At 40.5% G+C, this 25,166-nt stretch overlaps 1 protein-coding gene across 1 annotated transcript; it reads right to left on the bottom strand.

Moving 5' to 3' along the window:
- Nucleotides 1-256: 256 nt before the first annotated feature.
- On the bottom strand, nucleotides 257-23,451 carry vegfba (vascular endothelial growth factor Ba). Its single transcript, XM_049586070.1, has 8 exons — nucleotides 22,463-23,451; nucleotides 15,908-15,959; nucleotides 15,619-15,815; nucleotides 15,450-15,523; nucleotides 15,326-15,361; nucleotides 9,682-9,765; nucleotides 6,446-6,688; nucleotides 257-5,822 (listed from the first exon to the last, which is right to left on the bottom strand). The coding sequence occupies exons 1-8, from the start codon at nucleotides 22,538-22,540 to the stop codon at nucleotides 5,801-5,803; spliced, it is 786 nt and encodes a 261-aa protein (XP_049442027.1). The 5' UTR covers nucleotides 22,541-23,451; the 3' UTR covers nucleotides 257-5,800.
- Nucleotides 23,452-25,166: the final 1,715 nt, after the last annotated feature.

Here is a 25,166-nt window from a genome sequence, read left to right as displayed (position 1 = left end):
CAGCTTCTGACTCAGCAGTACCAACGAGAGGAGGAGAGGGAACAATATTATGTCTCATAACAGCACTTCACATCACATCACATCACATCACACACACACCTTCTCTGTACCCAACTCCCAGGGTGTCACTGTAATCAAAAGTGTCTGTTTACCTTTCATTACCATCAAATGACACGTTAAAACAAAGAGATTGGGAGGGGGAAGGGGGGGCGTTACAGTGGATAAACAGCGACAGGAAGAAGACGAGAGGTCTATATGAAAAATAAGACATTTCCTTTAATAACATCTGTAACATCACAATAGTATCCTGATATCATTTTCAATATATTTGACGATGCAGTATACACTTTTATGTGGACATTGAATCGATTAATTGGTATTTATATACTAATACAACATAAAACTGCATTGTTTTCTACAAAGACATCATAATAGGGCACAAATGGTGTAGCAGCAAAAAAAGAGTGTTTTCTTTATACATAGGCTACAGTAGTACAATGTATTTGCAGAGAAGAGATTCATTGCAAAGTATAGATAAAATGAAGTTACATACATCTCTAAAGTATGCACTACATCATACACAAGGTCATGGCATATTAGAGATTATAAAATGTTATATAGTTTAGTAAGGGGTCTCTACAGGCTAAGACACTGGAGGCTAGAGCAGGGCTACCTTTACAGTACAATGTGGACTGTGCAGATACAAAGCACACTGATGTTGATACTGACACATGATCAGAGAATTTGAGTAGGATATTAATATGTCATAGCTGTACATCATGAAGAGTTGTGATTTTAAAATGATGGAAGGCAACAGCAGATTCTAATGCTATCTGACAGAGTTCACTATTGGTGATTTTGTTGCTCAGAATTTGTACTTAGAAAATAAGATTTGGTCACAAGAAGTACAAACTGAAGGCCTTTATAAGCTGATGTCAGTTCTCAATCTAAATCTGTGTGCTCCATCAGTTTTTTTTGCCCCCTGGGGGACTACTGTACAATATGTGCTTTGCAATCTTCAACACAAGTGCAATCAGTACTCAGGTTCAGGGACTTTTAGGTTTCCCAAAACATTTGTCCACAAAAAGCAACATTATCCAGAAAGGAAGGTGGAAAAATTGGAAAAAAATAAATAAATAAAATGAGCAGAAAAAAGCCTGAAATATTTAAAGGAACAGTTAAAATTTTAGGGAATATGCGGAGAAGATGGAAACCACTCTCTGTGCAGTAAACATATGGTTAGACCAGCAGTCAATAACTGAGCTTAGCATGTAGACTGGAGACATGGGAAAACACCTCGCCTGGCTCCATCCAAAACTAACAAAATATGCCTACAAGCACCTCTAATGATCACTTATATATTATATTTGTTGTTAAATTCCTATAAAATTTTTAAAAACTACAATTTGCTTTTTCACAGCTTGACTATACTTTGCTGGGAGTTGTGATTTGCTGGAGTCTCTGCTGGTTTCAAAAGTTCAAAGCCGTCAAACAGTTTGGCTCATAACTCCTCTTAAAACCATTATTTGTATCTGTAGGTGTCAGGACAAGATTTTGGTATCAGAAGCAGTCTTGTTTCCATTTGTAGTCCGAGTAGTATTGACCAATCATGATTCAACAGCTGGTAAACAGTCTGTGTGGACAGATGGAAACCATTGGCTAAAATGCAATCATGGAACCCACTGCCTATCATATAACAACAAGTTAGCTTTATATTAGCTCTGTTGAAATTTATCTGCGTTCACATACAGATATCTGGTAATATAGATTAACTGAAATGACCAGCACAAAGAATAATAAGCCCTTGGCTTGGATATCAGCTGGCTGCAACGAATCAACCGGAAATATTGGCTCTCAGCCCCTGAGGCTTACGGCAGTCAGACCAATAGTTGATGGGTTCAGAGGTTGGTAAAACCATAAGTTTTGGTGCTTATACAGGTTAAACAAAAGAGATTAGCGTGTTAACTGGTCAGTTTTAGAGCTGCTGTGACATAGACAAAGCTAGGCCAGCTGTTTTCCTCTGTTTCCAGTTTTTATGCTACGCTAAGCTAACTGACCACTGGCTCCATCTTCATATTTACTATACAGACACTACAGTGGTATCGATCTTCTCATCTAATGCTGTGTCTCAAATTTGTGTTCTTGCATACTTAAACTTGCTATTTTGAGTGCATTCACCCTAACACGTGTGGCAAAATGCAGTGCACTATGGATACCTGGAAGGTGTGTTCATAACCAGGGTCTGACATTAGCACTTGCCACCCACCAAATGTGAGTCAATTGTTGGCAGTGGGAGTACCTGGCAAACATGAAAAATTCACACTAAAAGACACTTTTAGTAAGGTTAGCGTACGACTGGATAAAACTATACACCCATCCGTTACTGTATTAACTTCACTAGCTCATGCATCAGTTTCATCTGAGGGAGTAGCTCAGCACAGTGTGTGGCAGTCGAGCAAGAAAGAGTGACGTTGGAAGCACTCAGAGCAGACAGGTGCTTCCCAACCACGACGAGTGATTAAAAAAACATTACAGTAGTGGAAGTTTCTGTTTCCCACGCTGAATATTCTCTGTATGAACTGAAATGTAGTATACTTTTGCACATAGGTGGGCGCATGCACGTAGACAGTACATTCCCACTCTCCATTCCCCAAAAACAGGGCTCCTCTGAAAGCCACGGTGTAATTTAAACACTGGAATGTGATGTTTTTTGTGTAAATATATATCGAACATTTAACTAGCTCATTCTTTACATTAAATTATGCGCTAAAAGATATCAAATTCTTTCATTCTTTTAGCGCATAAATTGCAAAAGTAGCAGATAAAATTTTTTGAGAGGCAGACATAAAAAATACCACAGTGGCAGGCAGTGAAAAATGTTAATGTCAGACCCTGCTCATAACGGTCAAAAGGGTGGATTGCTGGACACTTTTCACCCTAATGGTCGCCATCTTGGCCACATAGTGGAAGGGGAGGGACTACTGCAGAAGAAGAAGAAGAAGAAGAAGAAGGAGAATAAGAAGCAGCAGCAGAAGAAGAAGAAGAAGAAGAAGAAGAAGAAGAAGAAAATGTCAGATGTTGATATTTCCGGTAAGCGCCTAACAGGCGTGTTTGATTTGACACAATACGACACTGTTAAAATTCACGCACTCCACAAGTAAGTACAGGGATCACAGTAGACTATACTGAAGTTTACTGACGGAAGTATCCAAATTGAGACACAGCATAACCCACAGCAAAAAAGGGAAGTTAGTGTATTTCCAAAATGTCAAATTATTCCTTTAAAGCCAAAGATCACGAATAGTTTGGGGCTACAAACGCTTTGGGAAACCATGTCCTGTTCCACTTTATCACACAGTGTCTGGTCTGTACTCAGAGGACCAGTTCAGTTCTCCTCATTTGAAAAACGCCTCCCCTCAGAGACCCTCACAAAAAAACTTCTTAAGGTTCCTCTAAACCAGTGATAATCACTAAAGGATCTGCTGCAGCTCCACATCTCTACACTGCTTATTGCTAAATGTAAATAAAAATATTACCTTAGGAGGTCTGAAATAACACAGAGAAAGTAACAACAACGCTCTAATACTTGGTCATTAATATTTTGCGATATAGAGGTAGTGATTGAAGCACTGATTGACAATAATAGCAAACACTGAACAATGGACTTGAGCATGGAAAAAAATAATCTCATCTCAGGAGAGTATAAATACAGAGCTTATCACACAAGCCACTGAAACAAAGTTCTTGAGCTCAAGGCTGAGACACAAATAATTCAGACTCTGGACTGTTTCAATCAGCATGATCATATGAATCCTGGGGAGAGTACGGACATGAATCACGGAGTTTCAAAGCTACTGTTTGTCATCTAGACAGGATGTCACTGGCAAAATGTTCTCAGTAAAATTTAGCACAGGAGAGAAGCTCTGAATGAGTGTCAAAAATAGGTTTAAACTCCATGACCCGCCATTATGGGTCCTCTGAGCTCTGGCTTTTGCCCGTCATGCTGACTGACAAGCAGCTCAAGACCTCGTCCTTTCTGAAACAGTCACAGTTCAAATCTCTGTTCCCACCCAGCGGCCAGGCAGTCATGAACTAACATGGAGCTAAACCGTGAGATTCGGTCAGAATATAAACAAGTTATGTTCCAAATGAATAATACGCTTTCCATCACGGCTCCAACATGCAACAAAAACAGCCATGTTTTCCTTTCACTACACTGGGAACAGCTATTTGCTTGGTTTCTGTGTGCTGCGGACAACACTGCCCTGCTGATTGTTTGAATAACACATTATAATGTATATAGTCTCCCATTTGTGGCCAGTGTGAGCCACGTCTGTTTAAATTCAATACATTTGCGTATCGGTTTAGATGCTCAGTGTATACACAGCCGGCCACCCAGCGTGACTCTTTATGCAGACGGATTAAAGATGAACAAACAAAACAAAGACACATTCTGCAATATAGAATATCTTTTCAATCAATGTGACAGAATTATAATAAAATATAAAACAGAGGCATATAATACAATATTAAATGAAGACTTTGCAGTAAATTGCAAATATAAACAACTGTCATATATCTGCACACTTGGTGTGGCACAAACAAATGCTTCTGGCTACCTGCATTCATTTCACATTGCGTGTAAATGTGTGTGTGTGTGTTTGTGTGTGTTTGTGTGTGTGTGTATAAATATGAATGTGTGCCTGCTATAGCACAGAGTGAGTGAGACTGTGTGTGTCTGCATTTGCAGTGTTGTCTGTGTTCCTGGTATTATAAGTGTGAATGTTCGTGTGTGAAGCAGTGGAGAGCCGCCAGGCCTCATTATTGTCATTCTCCTCACTGCCTAAAAGAGAGGCAAAGAGAGGCAAAGCGGCTGCTTTCAATCGAGGAGCCGAGGAAAGATGGAGACAAAAGGCCCAAATTAAACAAATGCCGGAAAGCGGCTTGGAGAGCCAGCCCGTGGTCATGCGCTTTGAATGAGAGGGAACGGCTGCAGGGATATCCCATCTGGGGCTTTCAGTTGGGAGACCACACAGATACTCTCCATCCCAGCATTCAGCTCAACTATAGGTCCACGCACACTGGGGTGCCAGTTTATGTGCATGTCCTATGTCCTTCTGGTATGTCTAAGTGTGGACGTGTCCATCTATAATCTGTCGCTGTTGTTTTTCAAAACCTCTGCACAAAAACTGGCCTTGGCTTCAGCCTGGAATCTGTCTCCATGTGCAGTTTTCCCGCGAACAACAAATCACAACTTCCACTGAAGTGTCAACACATAGGACACCTGTGTAAGAACAGTCCACTTCATATTTATAATGTTCTTGGGTTCATGTGTTCGCACTATTCTCTTGTTTTTATAACGTCAACTGCAGATTTAAAGCACCTCTAAACCACAGCAGAGCAGGAGCATGTGTGACTGTGTCCACCATGGAATGTTTTGTCTAAAATCCACCACTCTCTCAAAGTCGCCTTAAGCTGCCACGTCATCCCTCCACTCATGGGATGTGTTTTGTGACTCTACATGTCTGTACATGTGGACTGACAGAGGACTTGCCACAGAAGCAGAGGAGAGCAGATGTACACACGCACACACGTAGATCTATATTCAGGCCGTAATGCTGCACTTGTTGCTTAACTAAGAGCCCAACTACAGGATCTCGTGTATGCTTCGGCTAGTATTTCCTTCAGTCAGAGGGATGTCCAAGCGCCTGTATGCTCCATGGCACTGATGCTGAGAGTGGTAGATGAATCGACAAGGGTTGGTGGAAAGAAGGAGGTGAAAAGGAAGTGAGGAGACACATCAAGTCCTCATGGCCTCACACCTGGAACATTAAACAACAAAGAGAGAAAGGAAATCAATTATGGATTCTACAATTGTGCACAATGTGAGTCTGGTGATAAAGTGAGCGTGTACGTTTACTTTGTCTTGACGTTCTTGTTCAAAACGACTTACATTTAAATCCAGCAAATGTGCCTAATCTGGAAGCAATTTGGGGTCCAGCGTCTTGTTCAAGGACACTTCGACATGTGGAATCGACCCTGTAACTAATAAGTCAACCTACTCTACCACTTGAGTTACAGTCCCTGCCAAAAAAGCTTTCTCATGCATCCAAAACTCAAGCAACTGAGTAACTGTCCAACTTGCAGAACCTCTGAAGAGATATATTTAAATCTGTATAGGAGATAGCTTGTGGATCGGCTCTAACAAGAAGCAATATGGAGATGCTCTAGAGTGAGACAACATACAGTTTCATTTTGTACTAGAAACACTCTGATGCAGCTCAAGCTTCTTCACTGATGCATTTTGCCATTCATTTTTGATAGGTTACTTTTTGGAACTCTGTTTTCAATACTCTAGACCACAATCTATGTGTTATTGTTTTTTAGTTATATATTGTTCGAAAATAAATAAACTGATTTGTGTTTTGGTTGCGTGTGGACTGACTTGCAGCGGCGAGGGTTGAGCCTCCGATCTTTCCGGCTGCAGTTCTCAGGTTTAATGGTGCAGTGGCACTGACAAGACGTCACATCCAGTGCCCACTTCCTCCCTCTGCAGGGGCGGCAACGTGGCCTCAGAGATGGCGACGGAGAGGGAGAGGGAGAGAGGCTGGTGGGTGGAGGTGTTGGAGGAGGTGATGGGGGAGGAGGAGGAGAAGATGGGGGAGGAAGAGATGGGGGTGCATGGGTCCTGGATGGAAGAGGGGAGCAAGAACAGCATTCAGAATTTATTAATTCATTGATTATGAGTCACAACAATGATTTGAGCTAAATGCTAATGTCAACATGCTAACATGCTCGCAATGACAATTGCTAACATGTTTAGCAGGTGTAATGTTTCACATGGTCACCATCTTAGTTTAGCATGCTAACATTTGCTGATTAGCTTAGATGTCAGTAGTTTACCAAATAGAGATAGATGAAAAGTTAAGGGGTAGGTTAAGGGTTTTTAATTCATCCTGAGGGAATCATGAATGCCTGCACCAGGTCCACAGGAAGTGTGCAGGGCTTTGAAGCCAATTTTCGTAGTAGCCAAACAGTGTAATTACAGCTTTGGAGCCAGTTATATGATGCCATTGGGCCCAAGAAGACTTTTCTCATAGACTTATATTATAAAAGAGACGTCTGTAAATCAGTGGATACATTTTTTGAGCATCACAACCCCTGTAAAATGACTCATTTCACTATCAGCATTTGATCCATTTGGCCTGGTAATATTTGGAAAGTCTGGAAGAGTTGCAAAATTAAATCAATTCATTCCCATTCAAGCTAGCGGAGCACCAAACCGGAAGCAGCCAGCTTGACTGGCAGAAGTCTCCAGTGTGCCTGCTCTGTCTGGCCACAGAGCAACTTCCATAGGAATGAACAGGGTCCTCCACCAACACTGTATCAAGGCTCTTTATACATCAATGACCTGAACCAAATTTCATGACAATCCATCCAGTAATTATTGAGACAGTTGTTACGACCGCGGTCAACTTTTGTATTGCTGTTGTGTCTTTGAGGGAATGTGAATGTGTATAAGGTGTCTGAGTATGTAAGCCAAAAAAGTTTGACTTCCCAAGTATAAAATTACACAGATCTTCCACATCCATGAGCCCATAGAACGAGTGCACCAGGCTTTCCTTTATCCCTGCCTCTCAGGCTTGTTCACATGAATAACAGAATGAAAAGAACTCCAGATTTTAATGAATCTCACAGCTTCAAGACATGATGATTTGATTAAGGACTGTTTGAGTGTTTGTACTAGGAAGTTGATATACCTCAAAAATTATCTGCTGATTTACAGATGTCTCTTTCACAAAGTAAGTCTATGAGGAAGTCTTTTTGGGCCCTTTACCATCATGTGACAGACCTGGAAGTTGTGATTACATGGTTTGGCCGCCATGTCAAATTAGCTTTAAAACCTTGCTTCATTCCTGAGGTCTTGCGAGGAGAAAGCACATCTTCCTCATCTTCCAACAAGCAATAATAACATTCACACAAGTTGAATGGAGCATCTGCCATACTGATAGTTTTGTTCTGCTGGAGGTAGAAGGGGTGAACCACCTATTATGTAAACCTTATTTTCTCTTGTGTACTTAATTTAGGGAGGTTAGTGATTGTATTTTGGTTTCTTTGGGTTAGATTGATTGCTTCTTTATTTAAGAGGTATTTAAGTTTGTTTGACTTCTCAAGTCTGTGTGGCTGCTTAGGACTTTAGGAAGATGGGGGCTTGTTTCATGTTGTGTCTCCTTCTCCTCTAGATGAGGCATAACACACATATTTTAAAAACTACAAGCTGCAGGAATGGGATCATCTAAGTCTGTAGGCTTCTTCCGAAGGGGATCACAAATGTCTGTAAAACACTTCATGATAATCCATCCAATAGTTGTTGAGATGTTTGGGGTCTGAATCAAAGCCGAAGCTAGAGCCACACTATGGGACCAATACACGCTCTACTTTTCTACTGATCCCACATCACGTTGCTGTCACGACTAAAAATGATATGCAAGGCTTGTTAAAATCAATCCCAGTCTGACACAAACCCACACAATACAGTGTGTGGGGGAGATGTGTGACTAATGTGGGATACTGTTTTCTTAGCTGCTGACAAACTTTCTGCTCTCCCTGCTGGTCTGTGTTTCTGTCCGTTACCATGGCTATAGTCACTTAGTTGCCTCTGAGACTTTCAGTTTCTCCTCTAGACGCTCAGTACTTTCTGTGAGTCTGAGAAATTTGCCTGCGTCAGTTGGTCCATTAACTGGAGCTGGTTCTGCCTCCGTCTTCCCAGGAGGCTAGCGGCTTTAATGAAGTTACTTAATGAGGCAGAGAGGGGCCATCTTTGTTCAGACCCCGATAACCACGCCTGCCGCTGGCATGGATAGAGGGGGTGGCATTTGGGAGCAAATTACACAGATTTCACCCCTGCCAGAGTCTGAATAAAGCCTGTTCTGAGTGATGGATGGGTGCTGAGGCACATCACACCCAAACCAAGTCACCTCTGCCCACCCCCAGAGCCCGGAAATGACTGACAGCAAAGGGAAGGGGAAGCAGATGGGGAAAAAAGAGTTAACTCTTATCCTCCACTGCTCGGGACTGAATCATGGGAATCATGTGGCAGAAAAACACACACATACACACACACCTGTCCCTCTCAGATCACAGTGTAACAGGTTAATAATTTCAAAATGTCGTTATTGTCCTTGGATGTTTCTAACTGACCTTTGGAACAGCCTGAGTGTGGAATACATAACATGCCACATACCTCATCACAGTTAATATTAAATATGAATGAACAGTTGTAATATACAGTGTTGGTGTTGTTACGCTTGCTAGTCTTATGTGTTTAGTGCACAGAGGTCAGTCCCAGGCCTGTGTGTGTGTGTGTGTGTGTGTGTGTGTGTGTGTGTGTGTGTGTGTGTGTGTGTGTGTGTGTGTGTGTGTGTGTGTGTGTGTGTGTGTGTGTGTGTGTGTGTGTGTGTGTGCATGTGAGACCTTGACTGCCGTGGCTGTAAAACAAATTGTCCTTCAGTAATAATGTAGACCAGATAACCTACTTTTTGTTCTAATCCAAACATTCCTACTGAGGCCAAAAGTATCTGCAGAGCACAGACTAACAGAAGTGAAAACATCAACTTAAGGCTTGTAAGATAAGCAAAAAAAAGGAAAAAATTCAGTGTGTGTGCTGAATATTCAACGTACGCAGCTCTTATGGCTCCAATTGTTTTCTGTCTGGACTTTCCTCTCTCCTTTTTCTTGTCTGTTGTTGGCGGCTTCAGATAGGGCCTGAGGATATCAGACAAACACAATGTTTCACACATTAAACAGTCAGGGGTTGTATGTTTAACTTCTGTCATTATGTAAACAACAACAAGATGAAATTAGTCTCCCTGCACCTGCTGGATGAATATATTGAATATCATAGATAAATAAATTGTACTGCATGTCCCAGTTAAAGGGACAGTTCACCCCCAAATCAAAACTTGTTCCATTATATCTCTACGGCTGATATCTCCAACACTCGGCAACTCAAACTAAAACAATCTAGACTGGTAAATAACCCGAGTAAGAAAAAAAATATGTATTTTGATTTTGGGTAAACTGTCCCTTTAAGTTGTTAGTTAACATTTGAGAAGTTTGGGTTCTTTTTGTCCGACAACAAAACAACAAGTTTATATTTCTTGGTATCAAACAACGGTATTATTCTATTACTGTTAACAAAAGTCAGGTTCCTTATCTGCACTAAGTTATCAGGAAATGTCAAATAACATCCAGCCCCCATATATTTCATCTCCAAATGTTATTTTCACAAAACGGATAGCTTCTAAGTTATACCCTAATACAAATATTTAGGCCTTAAAAAAACACAATAAATCTCCTTTTCAAAACAGGAAGCTCACAGTAGAGACTTTCAAATGAGGTTCACATACTGTACATTCTCTTGTGTATAATTTATATCACCAATATATTTATTGAAATATTCCTAAAATATCGTTTGTTATCTCTATATTATTCTCTGTCCAACTTTGTATTACTTTTCATTTGTCATATCATACAGTAACAAAAGTCCTGCTGCAGCTACTCAACAGTGAGTTTTTAATATTTTTCTCATGTATACTTATTGAAATTACTTACAATCAGGGCGTAAAATTAGCACCCGTCAAGTGCCAATGGCGGGTAAAAAATGAGTTTGGCATGTAAAATAAAAACACACACTTGCCAGTGGCCGATGAAAAATTTTGAATTGCATGGGAGTTTTTTATGTGCTTCGACCATTATTGCCAGCTGTGTCAGACTATTTTGACTCTCGCGGCTTATTGTACGTGTGCCGGGAACGCATGACGTCAGCTATTGGAACCCCGGGCATTCTATGGTAACTTCTGAGCAAGATGTGGTGAAACAATCCTGCCGTGAAGCCACCGCCAGAAAAGAGGAAAAACGAAGATGAACATGTTGGACTCGGACGAGAAGAACAGACAGTTCAACAGAGTACAAATGTCGCACAGCGTTCTATTGAAAAACGGAAACTAGACGAGGCTGGCCAGCCGCAATCATGGCTGACCTACGACCCCCACACCAACACGATGAGCTGCAGCCTTTGCCACAAGCACGCCAAAGAAACACAGAGGACAGGGTTGGATTTTCCTTAAGTTGGATTTTCATACTAAAAATGGAAGGTAATTATTTTTAGTCAAACAGGGCATGATTTTTTTATTTGACTGGTGAAAAATATGTTTGGCCGGTAAATTTTTGGAGATCACTAGACAATGGCAGATGAGGTAAAAAGTTAATTTTACGCCCTGCTTACAATAATTTAAAAGTGCATTATGCAGGGGTTTCTTAGATTCATACAAAAATAATCCCTCTCAATCATCACTATGACTCACTAAAAGTGTGTGGCTGTGTATTTATCTGCAAAGACTCTGCAAAGGTGAGGTCGACCATGAGCTGCACGCATCTAAGAGGAAGCTACGAAAACAGCTGACACAGAGCCAGAAGAAATGCAGATATAGTAAATGAGAGTAAATCTGGTGTCGGCTTTCACTTTTACTTTAGGTGGTGATTCTGTTAACAAGCAGTAACAGACAATTACTTCATAGTATACCTTTTTATAGGCTACATATATCCTTTAATTAACCACATAAAAGCCTCATTGAGGTTAAAAATCTCTTTTTCAAGAGTGGCCTGGCCAAGAGGGCAGCATAAAACACTGTTACACATAACAGCATAATTTCTAAAATGATTCAGGAACAGTCACATTGACTAAAAGAGCTAATTTCTCGATCCTTTAATATCGACTTGAAATTCCCCCACAGTGATCAACTCTGCCAGTTTCAGATCCTTCGGAAGATTATTCTTGATGAAGGAGGAGCATACTTAAAAGCTTTTTTTGCTGAGTTCTTTTCTCACCCTTGGAACCAGCATTTGTAGAATATTTTAAGAGCTAAGGCATTATTGATTTTGGTTTCTACACATGTATGTAGACAGATAAGAGGGAGCCAGGCCAGGACTATCTTTATATATAAAAACCAACCGATGAGAGAGCCTGCGGACATACAAAGATGGCCATTTAGCAGTGTCATATAGAGGACAGTGGCGTATGCGATTTCCACAACCAGTAATAAGTACATTTAAAGGATCACAGATGGAGAAGAATTTTTTTTTTTAAAAAAAAAAGGATAACTGAACGCTTCTCAAAGCAGTATGTATATTTTAAAGGTTTTAGGAAAAGTGGTAGAAAGTACATTTACTCAAGTATAGACTTTAGTACCGTTCTAAGGTACTGATTATTTTTGTTTCATGCTGCTTTACTTCAACTCCACAACATTTAAGAGGGAAATATTGCACTTTTCACTTCACTACAACTATTTGTCAGCTTGAGTTGCAAGTAAATTTGCAGGAAAAGGTTTTCAAAACCTGCAATGAACGCATAAAATGCCACTTCTTTTTCAAAATCAAGTCAAATCAAACCACCTAGCACTTTCTAAAATAGCTAGAAACAGCTCCACTCTGACCAACGAGAAACATTACAATGCTGCTTTCATGTTAATGGACCAGCACAAATTATCAAGTGGTATAATACATAATATATGACAATATAAGTCAAACAGGAGCCATCCTGCTGCAAAATGGCAATTATTTTTTTTACTTTAAAGGGCTTTATGTAACTTCAAAAGGAGCCCAAAGCGTTGGTATTTGACAACCTGTGAAATGAGAGTCAACCATTTGTTATACAGTCTATGGACTCAACAATCCCAATATCTTCTTCAGAGTTACATGCAGCACATTAAAGTATATTTTGCTGACTTTTATTTAAGCATAGTTTTGAAAGCCGACCTTTTACTTGTATTAGTATTTTCACAGACTGGCATTGCTACTTTTATTCATGTACAAGATGTGAATACTTGATACAGAGCACTGACCAGGAGGCTTCAATAAACTTTTTACTATTACTATGTTATCACATTCCCTGACATTAACATAAATCAATGACGAAGACAAAACAATGACGTAAATGTAGGTTGTCAGGAGGAAAGGAGAGACACTCCCCAACAGACATGGAGAAAATGTTTTGAAGACTTAAAATCATTACTGTAGCTTTGTATTTTTGGGCCATGTCCTCATTGCCTGTAGTTCATCTCCCTATCCTCCATTTATTTTGAGTGTCCAGCCTTTATTGAGCACAATCTGTTTTACTTTTATGTGTGCTGGTGCCCTAAATAGCAAACTGCATCTGCTCACAACTTTGGTTTTTGGCTTTTTGGTTTAACTTCCCTGCCTCAGCTGTAAATTATATTAAACATTATTTATGGGGACAGTGTTTTTTAGCTCTGACAGTATTGACTGACTGTGCTGCTGCTGCTGCTGCTGCTGCTGTTGTCTTTGGACCTCTAAATTACTATCATGGATGCGTGACTCTGCTTCGTCAGTCTGTGAGAGAGCACATGGCAGGGGAGATAAAATCATCGCTATGGTGACAACAGGATGCGGGCTGTCCCAGGGGATGCTGGGAGAGAGTCACACAGATGCTAACTCACCGTGGGGCACACACAAACACACAGAAACACAGAGAAACACACAGAAACAAATATTCTCACACACTCACACACGGAAACTTTCACACACATTTAGACTAACCTATACAGAACATACACTTGTGCCAATGTATTCAGCAAACAGTCACATAGAGACATGAAAGCTAAACAGGGTAACAAAAATCATATACACACATACACACACATACATTGGAATCCTTTATTTATGTCCACATCCTAACAGGAAGCAGGAGCACATAAACATTAAAGATGCAATCATATGATTGTGTGGTTGGACCTGCCAGTGTGAGGTGCACAAACAAACATCAGGGATGCAACAGAAATGTTCCTTTCACTGTGTACAGCTGTCAGCCCCATCTGAACCTGAACAGTGTGTACCCCCTGAACAGAAGGGTTTCTTTACTTTCAGTATTATATCAGCCTAAAGCTATCAAACTTTAATGAACCATGTCAGTTTTCTATCATGTTTTAGTCCACTGACAACAATTCTGAAGCTCTAAATTCAACCTACAGAAATACATATCTGCTTGCCTTCAGATACGTGAACCATCCGTCAACAGTTTGTCACCTTGAATCTCTTTGATAAAGTCTCATTATGATGAGTTATCCAAGTAGTCCAGCTCTTTAAAGCCCATATTACGTAAATAAATGTGCCTGGATCAATTTCACCTTCACATTATCTCTTCATGTTGCCTGCCATTTTCTTGCCACCATGTTATAAAGGCAAAAAAGTTCACAGAAGTTCAAAAGTTTGTTGTGGATGACAAGTGACTGTTTAGAAACTCTGTTCATGCTTCATTAAAGTGGAGACAGATTACTTTTCAAGTTTTCACCCCCTCAGCATTTCCAAGTGGTATTATTGTTGGCACCGCTGTCGCAAATAAAAGCGGACTGCTTTCCGTTTTCCCCAGAGCCTATCAACTACCACATTTTCCAGAGTTACTTTGGCTGCTCCACTGTCTGCCTTTTCCTCTACTGGGCATAGTAACAGCAAAGAACTACATTGATTCATTTTAATAATTGGGTATAGCTACTCATAGCTACTGGGAAAAACAAAGAGTATTCTTCTACCTGCTTTGTTTGCGCAATGGTTGATGCACTTCCTTTGTACCCTAAATTGAGACTTCATTTTCCTGGGTGATCGTACCCACAGACAGACACTGATGATGTTAATTTGGTTATGTCTTGCTTTTGTGAGGTGAGATATCACCCTGAGATGTTTGACTTTTGCAGCAAGGAATCACAAAATGTTTGAAATAGACTGAAGCCTTCTAATTTTGGATAATGAATTAGGAGTATTTGGTGGCGGTGACGTTACAGATTGCAACCAACTCAAACTTGTATGTGCCAAGCGTATAGAAGAACTACAGTGGTTTAAAGGAATAGGAATAGGAATAGAGGGCTCGCTCCCTGTATAGATATAAATGGCTCATTCTAAAGTAACAGAAACATAATGATTCTTATTTTTAGGTGTTTATACACTAATGACAACATAATTATATTCCATCTCTGCTGATAAATGCCCCTTAATCCTACATAGTAGACCTTTAAGCCCCTTATGGCTACCCTTATGGTGCTTTATCAGAACAGTTTTTGACTGACACACTGGCTGCCTCCTCCTCATTATTAACATCAGCAGCAGCACTATTAGAGCATCATTAGTGGGCATGTCGGGGTTAAGTCATTAGAGATGATAGAACATGACATTTAATAACAACAGCTCAGTCACATACAATTAAACAGGTAGGACAGAAGAAGGATAAAAAACTATGAAGAACAAAGAGTGTTACCTTATTGTCGGTGTTGGCTGGAATTGTTCTTTTAATCTGCATACAGATAAAACAGACAACATCAGTATAAAGGTGCAGTGAGGTCGAACAACAATGCACCTCTGAGCATACTGTAGTTTCTTACCTGCACTCACACTGGCTGTGTTCGACGAATGGTAACTCAATGAGCTCGTGTTTCATGAAGGAGGTTCTCATCAGCTGCACACAGATCAGAAAATATTCAAACCTCATCTCACTGTTTCCAACATTAATCATTTACACCGAGGGGTTTTAGTGTGTGTCTGTGTGTTTACCTCCATGGTGAGTGTGTGCGTGAGCGAGGGAACACACTCCAGGGCCTCGTCAGCACAGCAGCCACCACATCGCCTCACTGACACGCAGGATGGGACGAAGAGATGGTGCGTCTCCCCTGGCAACTCCCGCCAAACCTCCACCAGAGTGTCCCGAGGCTCACAGCCGCTCCGGGAATAAACCTCCAACCACCTCCGCACTGGTGGAAATAAATCATCAAAGTCACGATTTTATTTCTCTCTATCAGCTCCATGAATAAGTGCAGGATTCTAGTAGAAATAGGGAGCATACCTTCTCGACCTTCCCTTGATTTTGGGGAGTCTGCTGGCCGCCAGTGAGCAAGCTGGAGGGAGAAATAAAATTAATGAGCTCATGCGAAAAGCACTGTTACAATAGGTTTAGGGTTTCCTGGTCAGGTTGACCTGTTAGATAGCATTCAGCATTGCACTTTGGAGTCATGACAAGTGCTTTGAGTTTAGTCCAGAAAAAAAGATGTATAGTAGTCAGTCCATAGTCATCGTCAAAGAAAAATAACATTTTTCTATACTTAAAATACATGGAATACATATAATACATTAAATATATCTGCTGCTACTGATAATCAGACTTTGTGTTTATGAACTAACCATCATATATGGTTAATCTAACAACTGAGCTATTGTCTGCAACTTCCTGTTTTTGCTGTAGAAAGGCTGCTGATGCACATCAACCGATCAAAGTATTTCCTGTTAATGAACACCACAGTATTTCACACCTGGCATCTGAATATAACAGGCTCAATAATGCAGGGAGAAAGTGAAAACTCTGAACTTACACAAAAGTAGGAGGGTAAGTGCAGGCTGACAGTAGTACAACAACTCAAACATGCCTCATTTTGGACTCTGTTATCAAATATTTCCTACAGGGATGGAGTCCATTGGTGCACTTGAGCACGTAACCGAAAGTGTCTACACACAAGACTAAAATCCAACCATACTTCCAACAATATAAATGTCTGAGCCAGGGAGCTGGTGGATTTAGCTTTGAACGAATTGTACCTGCTACCTTTGCCCTGCTCAAGTCTATCACCTGATAATGGTGTTTGAAACACTTTCAGTAGCCCTGCAGTGGTAGATAGTGAGAGTTCCTGCCACTGGATTTCTCAGAAATGAACTGTTACGGTTGGTGTGTAGGGAGTTGACAAGCAAGACGCCTAATGCTATCTTATAAAATGAGCCAAAGGGAGACAACCTACGGCAGCTTGTATAGAACAGATTATTTGTTCTGACAGTAATATCAATACTAATATATATTTCTATTGACCATATCGTACTTTCATATTGCCAACATGTAGTTCACTCACATACAGTTTCTTCTAGTCACTTCTTGGAGGCAACATAACCATTCTTATTCTTCTACTCCACTACATTTCTGCGGCAAATGTTGTACTTTTTACTGCACAATGTTTACTTTACAGCTACTCATTACTTAGCAGATTAAGATTTTACATTCAAAAACAAATAATAACCTTAAAAAACCTGGTGTAATGAATCATTAAACCAGTGGTTCCCAACTTATTTGGCTTGTGTCCCTTTACAAAAACAAAAGCAGTTGGTAGGGCTGAGTATCATTTTAAAAAAATGATACCAGCACCAACATTTGTACCCTTCAAGCGGTAACCATACCAATAGAGTACCTCATTTGATATCCATAATGTGAATGGAGTGGTGTGTAGTATAGCCAGAATGTGTGGGTTGTAGCTGCATCTGCTGGATTGTGAGCTCCAGGCCGGGAACAGATGTGAGAGTCCACTCGGCAGCACACACACAGTGAGTGACAGGGCTAACTGTTAGCATCACAGCTAACGCCACCTAACTCTTAACAGGTTGAACAACAGAGTCAAGCCATTCTGGTGTAAGTTCGAGTTTGTTGAGACTGTTAAACAGCTCGGTGTTGGATGTTAGCCGCTGCTGCTGTGTTAGCATGTGCTAACCGGGCAGACGTTGAACTGATTGAACATTGGGAAGAGAGCGGCCCTGGGGATGACAGCAACAGAAAGTTTGCTATTCCAGGGGGAGTTCGGGATGGTCCAGGATCAGACTCCTGGTGCAAAAAGGATTGAATGCAGGTATTGTTTGACTGGAAACATTTTAATACTTCCTTGTACTAGGTTATTAGTGGTACCGATATCCAGCCCTTGTAGTTGGGGCCTCTTGTCATGTTTCAGCTGTCTATGAGTTGTTAGCAGCTCCACTAAATAGGGATTTGGGATCTAAACTTCTCAGATGGTTTCTTCCAATAACTTCGAGGCCCAAATTTCACAAATAACAACATCAATTTGAGAAAAATCAAAAATTGAAAACAGATTATTGTAGCAGAATGTATTTTTCCTTCTGTCCTCTTCCAACAATCATCTCATGACTCCTCAGATTATCTTGTGATTCCTTGTAGTGGTTTTCCATTGATACTTTTGGATGTGCCCAGCCAAACTATGCCTTATTGATTTCCGTTTCCATTACCAGTGTAAGTCGCAGTCAGGAGTCATTTCAAATCATGCCGGACCACCTCTGAGCAGGATGTGGTGAATTCAAATGGGCTTCGTCATCATTCAGGGAAGATTCTTGCAGTGTTGTCATCAAGACCTACTAAATCAAGACCAAGTAATTACCAAGGCCAAGTCAGGGCGGGACAGAGTCAAGATCAGACCAGTGCGAGTCCACCATTGCATGACACACTTACAATGAAATGTGGAACATGCAAACCATAGACATTCCTCAAGTTGATCTGAAAGATTCAAATTCTCATAAAAACACCCACAGAAAACAAATGCAGATTCCTTTTCATTCACATGTTTTTAATTGCCATATACTGTATGTGTGAATGAATAAGTGTATCATGAAAATTGTCTTGAAAAAATTATCAAAAGGCACTCAAAGGTGAATGCTATATGTTGGAAGTTTACTTTGTTATCTATGAGCAAACAAATTCAAACACTAAGGATCTGAAATCAATTTCATTCAGCACTTTGTTATTGCATAGGTAATTTAGTGATATCCCCACAGTGATGATCTCACCTGGTCTTGAAAAAAAATACAAAGTCCTCTTTGTCCAGGACCAAGACAAGACAGAGTAAAAATGTGGTCGAGTCTGAGATGAGACCTTCAAAAAGTGGTCTTGAGACCAGTCTAGAGACCAAGCCATAGTACTACAATACTGGAATGTTCGTTTTCCAGATCCATTTCATCATCCTGTCTCTGATTGTCAAGCAATAAATGGCGGATGCCAAGCAAAACTGTGACAAAAGCCTGAAAATCCATGATGGTAGGTAGCTGGCTACCAACAACCGTTGCAAAGTGCAATAGTAAACAACACTGAAGAGGGCACTGCTTTTAAACGTCATGACTTATGACAAGTGTGTCATCAGTTAAAGAGACACCTTCAAGAGGGTAACCCTTGGTGATGTAATCTCTGCCACACTGAAATGATGCACTAGGTAAAGCCAAATCAAGCTGAGTCAAGCCAAGCCAGCAAAAGTGTATTGAAAAGGGCTATTGCATTGGCCCAACTCCTAGCTAAGGAACGACTGAACTACATAACTTTGTATAAAGTTCTTAAATTAAGCTCCATCTCGATCTACAATGACAGTTAAATGCTGCTTAAACATTGATCAGTATGAACAGTCTAACAATGTAATACAGTAACTAATAATATACCAGACAGAGTTGACATTTAACTGCAGAACAACTACTTTTACTTTGAAATTTTGGGTACTGATAGTACTTATGTACTTTTACGTGGGATTATAATACAGGGCATTTTCTTGTAATAGAGTATTTTTGCATTGTTAAATTGTTAATTTTAGCTAACTAAATGATTTGAATCCTTCTTACACTACTGAAAAAACATAGAAAGAGAATTTGAATTTTACAGCTCTCTAAAACACAAACATAGCCAATAGTGGACCGATGTGTGTGTTAAGACCAAGGCCACTTCTAAGGGAATGTAGACTTTGTCCAGTTGCCCCTCTTTAACTGCTCCACCCCCTTCTACCCACCCACTTGCACACACACACACACACACACACACACACACACACACACTTGTTTGGCCCACATTGATCCTGTGTTAAGCTGGGACTGGGGCCATTTTGTGACTGGTAGGATGTGAGCTTAAGTAAGTGTGTCTTTTCTGTATCAGTCTTTGAGACGGGGATAAGATTACCTCCTTTTGGCAGCCAAACATACACACACACACACTCCCAAGTGCCAGCCCCGTGCCATCTGCACTGGTATTGTTGCCTGTCTATTGTCTAACAGGTCCAACTCCCAGCCACTCCCATAACAGTGTCCTACAGCTGTACACCATCTCCCCCACACTGAGCTTCATCACCACAGGAGGAAAATAATATGTCAGAAAAGCAGACAGCATGACAGTACAGAATCTCAGCTGAGAGACAGCGGCTGTGAGCAGGTGAAGAGTCATGCTGCTGTGTGTCATATAGCGTCTAGGATGATGCATCATTAAAACATACAGCAGCACATAGTCAGGGCTGGATCCCACACTGCTGCAGAGCACTGTCTGTTCCTGATACAAGTCCTCCAGACATAAATAAAGAAACAGCACATGCAGGTCTCCCCATGTATGTGCACGCTGCTGTGCGAGCAAAATGTCAGCATGAACAGTTATTATCAATGATAACTATCAGTAATAATAATAACTTTTTTTTTTTTAAATTGCACAAAGCTAATTTTCAACTCCATGAAGAACTATCTGTACCACTGTCTCATGAGGCACCCATTATATTTATAAGAGTTGATTCATGGCTGTAGAGCTAAAATAATTAGTTGATTAAGCAATCAGTCAACTGCCAGAACATAAATTGCCAACAAATTTGATTTTGGAATTATCACCAAAGTAATTTATCAAGCAAAAATATCAATCACACTCTGGTTCCAGCTTTTCTAATGTGAGGATTTGCTTTTCTCTGTTTTATTTAACTGCTAACTGAATATCTTTGGATTTAAGACTGTTGGTCAGATACAAGTGCAATCTAAAGACTTCCTACTACTTTCCAGTTGTGGAAGAACTACTCAGATCTTTTACAAAGCAAAGGTAGCAATACTACGGTGTAAAAATACTCTATCACAAGTAAAAATCCTGTATTCAAAATCTTGCTTAAGTACAAAAGTATCCGCATCCAATTGTACATTTTTGTACCTAAAGTTAAAGTACTTACTATGCAGAATAATCTGTTTTATTTTATGGAATTATGATTGTTGATCCATTAATGTTGCTTCACTTTAATGTTGCAGCTGGTAAACATAGGGGTAATTTTCATTATTTATCTATAGTAATATATCGTAACTTCTTGGTTTGTTTATATTTCATAGGCCTATTAATAATCTAAGTCTGCAAAGTAAGTATTGGTAAGTATTGGAGTAAAAAGTACAATATTTCCCTCTGAAATGTAGTGGAACAATAGTATAAAGTGTCATAAAATGACTTTAAGTACCTCAAAATTTTACTTAAGCACAGTACTTGAGTAAAGGTACTTTCCACCACCATTTTCGGATATTTTCCAGATGAATAAACAAATCTATTCATTGAAAGAATAATCCACAAATGAATCAATAACGAAAATAATGGTTAGTTAGAGCCCTAAATAGCTCTATTAGTGTACGTTATAGGTTCACAGTTACTTAGTCTTTTTAGCTAACAAACGGTAGCTCTTTCACCAGGAGACCTATCAAATATACTGGTCATCAGTGTTAATAACTCATAATAATAGTTGACATATTGATAAATACACTTTTTGGCTTTCTTACCCAGAGTTAGATGAAAAGATCGACACCTCTCTCTTGATGCCAGTTCAGTGAATATGACGCATTAGCTAGCAGCTAGTTAGCTTAGCTTATCTTAGCACAAAGACTAGAAACTACTAGCCTTCCTCCGTCCCGCTGCTAAAAAGTCTAACTACAAACGCCGCTACAGACCACTTTTTAACATATTATATTATATTTTTTAATACATACCAAAAACGTTGTGTAAACAACAATTCGCCGTTTTATGAACGTTATGTTACCTGCCAGACAATTTCCTGTCCTCAACAGTTGCTAGGAAACCACCATGGATTCCAGGAAGTTACCGGTCCAAGCAAACAAAAACCGTTTTAACACTGCCTATTTCTTGTACATATTTAAACAAGATAAAATATGTTAATAAGTGAGTTTAAGGGGAGCTGCTAGGCAGATTTTGTTACTTTGGGACGGAGCAGGCTAGCTGTTTCCTCATGTTTCCAGTCTGGAGGCTAAACTATGCTAACCGGAGTGGTATCGGCTCATTAAACTCCCGTTAAGAACGGCAATACGCAGATTATATATCTATTAATTTATTTCTATTTCATTTCCATTCATTAACAGCATTATGTAAATTAACAGATTTAAATCCAGGCCCTGCCTTCCTGATGCATTAAGATAGCCAAAAATGACAAAGTGCCATACTGGAGTGGGATTTTCCACAATCTGATAACTCAGAAGTTGTTCTTAACTGATCTACAAGACTTCATTAAATTTTTTATTGCAGTGTATAAATCCTCTGTATAAAGTTGCTGCACTAGAAGGTGGTACTGTAACACCACAGTAAAACTACAGTGAATTTTCCTGTCATTGGGCCGGAGGTGACAGGTGTCATTGACCTGGGGGATAACTTCCACAAGGCTAAAAATTCCACATGCTCTCCACCAAACCAAATTACAAACAGGGTCTTTCTTTTATACCAATCAAGTGATCATCAATAAATAACCTGGGAATCAGCCGCACAAGCTGACCACATCATCACACATGCACTAAGGGTCAAATATATACATACCTTGGCATGGGAAGTCGGTATTCTGGTGAGCAGCAGGAATTGAAACATTCCTAGAATAACTTGAAGCATAATCCCCATTGTGTAGGAGTCCAAGGGGCACGCAAAAAATATTTTGGACCGATCCAAAAAAAGGTGGCTTGTCCTCTGTCCTCTGTGTCCGATTAGAGACGCAGAAATATGTCTTTCATTCTCCAGTCTCCCTTCCCTGAAAGGACACCCAGGGTGGCATCCTCATTGCTGGAGGAATATTTTCAGCCTCGTCTGAAGTATAGCAGGCGTCAGTTCCCAACCTACACTCTGACAGTGACAGTTCGTAGGCTACTATTACTTTAATTAGTCAGACACTGGAGTAGGCTGATGTCTAAAATAACCATCCCACCACTAATTTTAACAGGCACTCTCAAGTAATTATTTAATATCTGATTGTGACACCACTAACTTAAAATCCAGATTTATTCCAATGAGACTTGTTTAAAGTTTCACAGATGCCTGCCTATATTTATTTTAGGTCAGGTCCTGAGCTCATTAAACCGGTGTGGGGGTCCGGTGTGACGTGACTGGAGGATCATCCAGATTCCCGCTGAAACGTGGTGCGATCATAAAATCCTCAATGTGGCTGTAAACAAATACCCATCACGTTTATCCACGTTTATCCGGTAAAGATCCGACGATTCAGCCCGACGTGCAGAGCTGGACAGTGCCGCATATTCCGCTCCCTGGCTCGGTAACAGTCTCTCCACAGTGTCGCTCCCTCTGAAAATATGACGTTTCCCCCTCTAGGCGCATCTTCCCATTTTTTATCCTCTTGTGAATATGACTAGGATAACACCATCCACTGACACGGCAGCACAGCTAGAACAGAACCGGTGGAGAAGCAGGGTAGTCCATGGACAGACAGAGAGAGAGGAGAGGCAGGAGTCTTCATTAGTTTCCTCATTTCCTTTGCCCTTGAGACGCACGCAGCGTAACCATTGCGCTGCCAACTTTTTCCAAACGGGACAGGCGCACTGGATACAGGTGCAGCGTCTCTACTGGTCCCAGAGTGGGCGGTCAGGGGGCCTCCAGGGGCCCCCTGCAAGTGGGGAGCAGGGCTGTAGCTGAGGACGCCGAGGTCATGTCCTCTGGATCAAATCTGGAAATTCTGGGGGTATTACTTGAGCTATCTCTGAGGACTTACGTTCTATTATTCTGTAAAACTGAGATGCCTAGTTGATTAATCAATAAGTGCATTCACAGAAAATTTTGACTTGATCTGATTTGTAATCTTTAAAAAAAACAGGTTCCTGCTGCTCAAATGTAAATATTCACCATCCATCCATTTCCATTATCTGCTTATCTGGAGAAGGGTCGTGGGGAGGCAGCAGGCCAAGCAAAGCACCCCAGATGTCCCTCTCCCAAGCAACACTTTCCAGCTCCTCCTGAGGGACCCCAAGGTGTTCCAAATCCAGATGCGAAATGTAATCCCTCCATTCACTGTTTTTGTTATTCATCTATGACAGTAATCCAATAAATTTGGACATAATAATCAATCTGAAGATGTCACCTTGAAAACCGTGGTGGGGATTTTCCCCTATATGGACAATTTACACACCAAGACGATTAATCTGGAAAATGTTTAGCAGGTTAATCAATAATGAAAAGAACTGCCCTGACACACCGTGGCAACACTTGGCTGTCGGTCAATGTCCGGCTGTCAGTGAGCGTCTGTCCCCCTAGTTTTTGCCGTGTGTCCCACACTGTTGGCACTGGTCAGCCCTTGCAGGCTTTTTTTAGCTGATTCAACATGTTGAATTGGCGTCAGAGACGGCGGAGCCTGTTGAAGAATGATATCACAGTGATTGGCAGTTTAGCTCAGTCGCAAGAAGAGAAACGGAAGTGAGGAAAGTAAACATATGGCTTCAGACAAGGGAGCGCGAGATCTAAGAAAAAAACTTCTTGTATTGGGTAAATTAATCTTTTAACCATTGATCCCCTCAACAGAAATGGTTTGTAACTGTCAAATATTAATCCTTTCAACATTGTGTTGTGTTCTTAATGTGCTAACAGGCTGACAAGGGTCTTGAATCCATCCTGTCATTCTTCTAGTTTCCCTTTTTGAATGACAATTACAGACTATTAATTACTTAATCTTCCACTCCATATCACTGTCTATTATTCTCCAAATAATACATCAGAGGGGATATCAGATACACAGCATTATTTCAGAGCATGATCTGACACACTTTTCCTCTGCAGCTTATTAAACTGAAGATAAGCTGCATTCATAGCTGGTTTTCTTTTGTGTGTGTGTGTGGAGGCATGCCAACACCAGAATCTCAGTCATTATAGTGTGTTTGGGTTATGACAGGGCACTCACACGCCACATGAGGGTGAGGGTGTCTGTAAGCTATGCAGGGAAACCTTATCTCCAGCTGAAGTCTCCACACAGGGGCCACTGGTGACAAGAATACAAGAGAATGTAAAGAGCAATATCGCTTCTCTTCAGTTCACACAGTAGTTTTGGGATTTCATAAATTCAGTAGTGCAAATATTCTTTAAGAAATAACCAGAAACAAAGCCTCTTTTCCATGATGTCACAAGTAAACAGATGTTGTATACCCAGGATGTGCAGATGAACTGTTTTATAACCAAAATGAAATAGAGCTTTCATGCGAGGATAAATATGCAAATAAACATGCCGTGTACTGTATCTGTACAGTCAGTT

Source organism: Epinephelus fuscoguttatus, linkage group LG9 (genome assembly GCF_011397635.1).
Source record: "Epinephelus fuscoguttatus linkage group LG9, E.fuscoguttatus.final_Chr_v1".
NCBI classification, from domain to species: Eukaryota; Metazoa; Chordata; class Actinopteri; order Perciformes; family Serranidae; genus Epinephelus; species Epinephelus fuscoguttatus.
This window is presented reverse-complemented; position numbering and strand designations above follow the sequence as displayed.

Coding starts and splice junctions, on each gene's coding strand:
- vegfba (XM_049586070.1), bottom strand. CDS start 22,540: ATGGGGATTATGCTTCAAGTTATTCTAGGAATGTTTCAATTCCTGCTG. Junction 15,816..15,907: donor ATCAAGGGAAGGTCGAGAAG/GTATGCTCCCTA, acceptor TATTTCCACCAG/TGCGGAGGTGGTTGGAGGTT. Junction 15,524..15,618: donor CGCACACACTCACCATGGAG/GTAAACACACAG, acceptor ATCTGTGTGCAG/CTGATGAGAACCTCCTTCAT.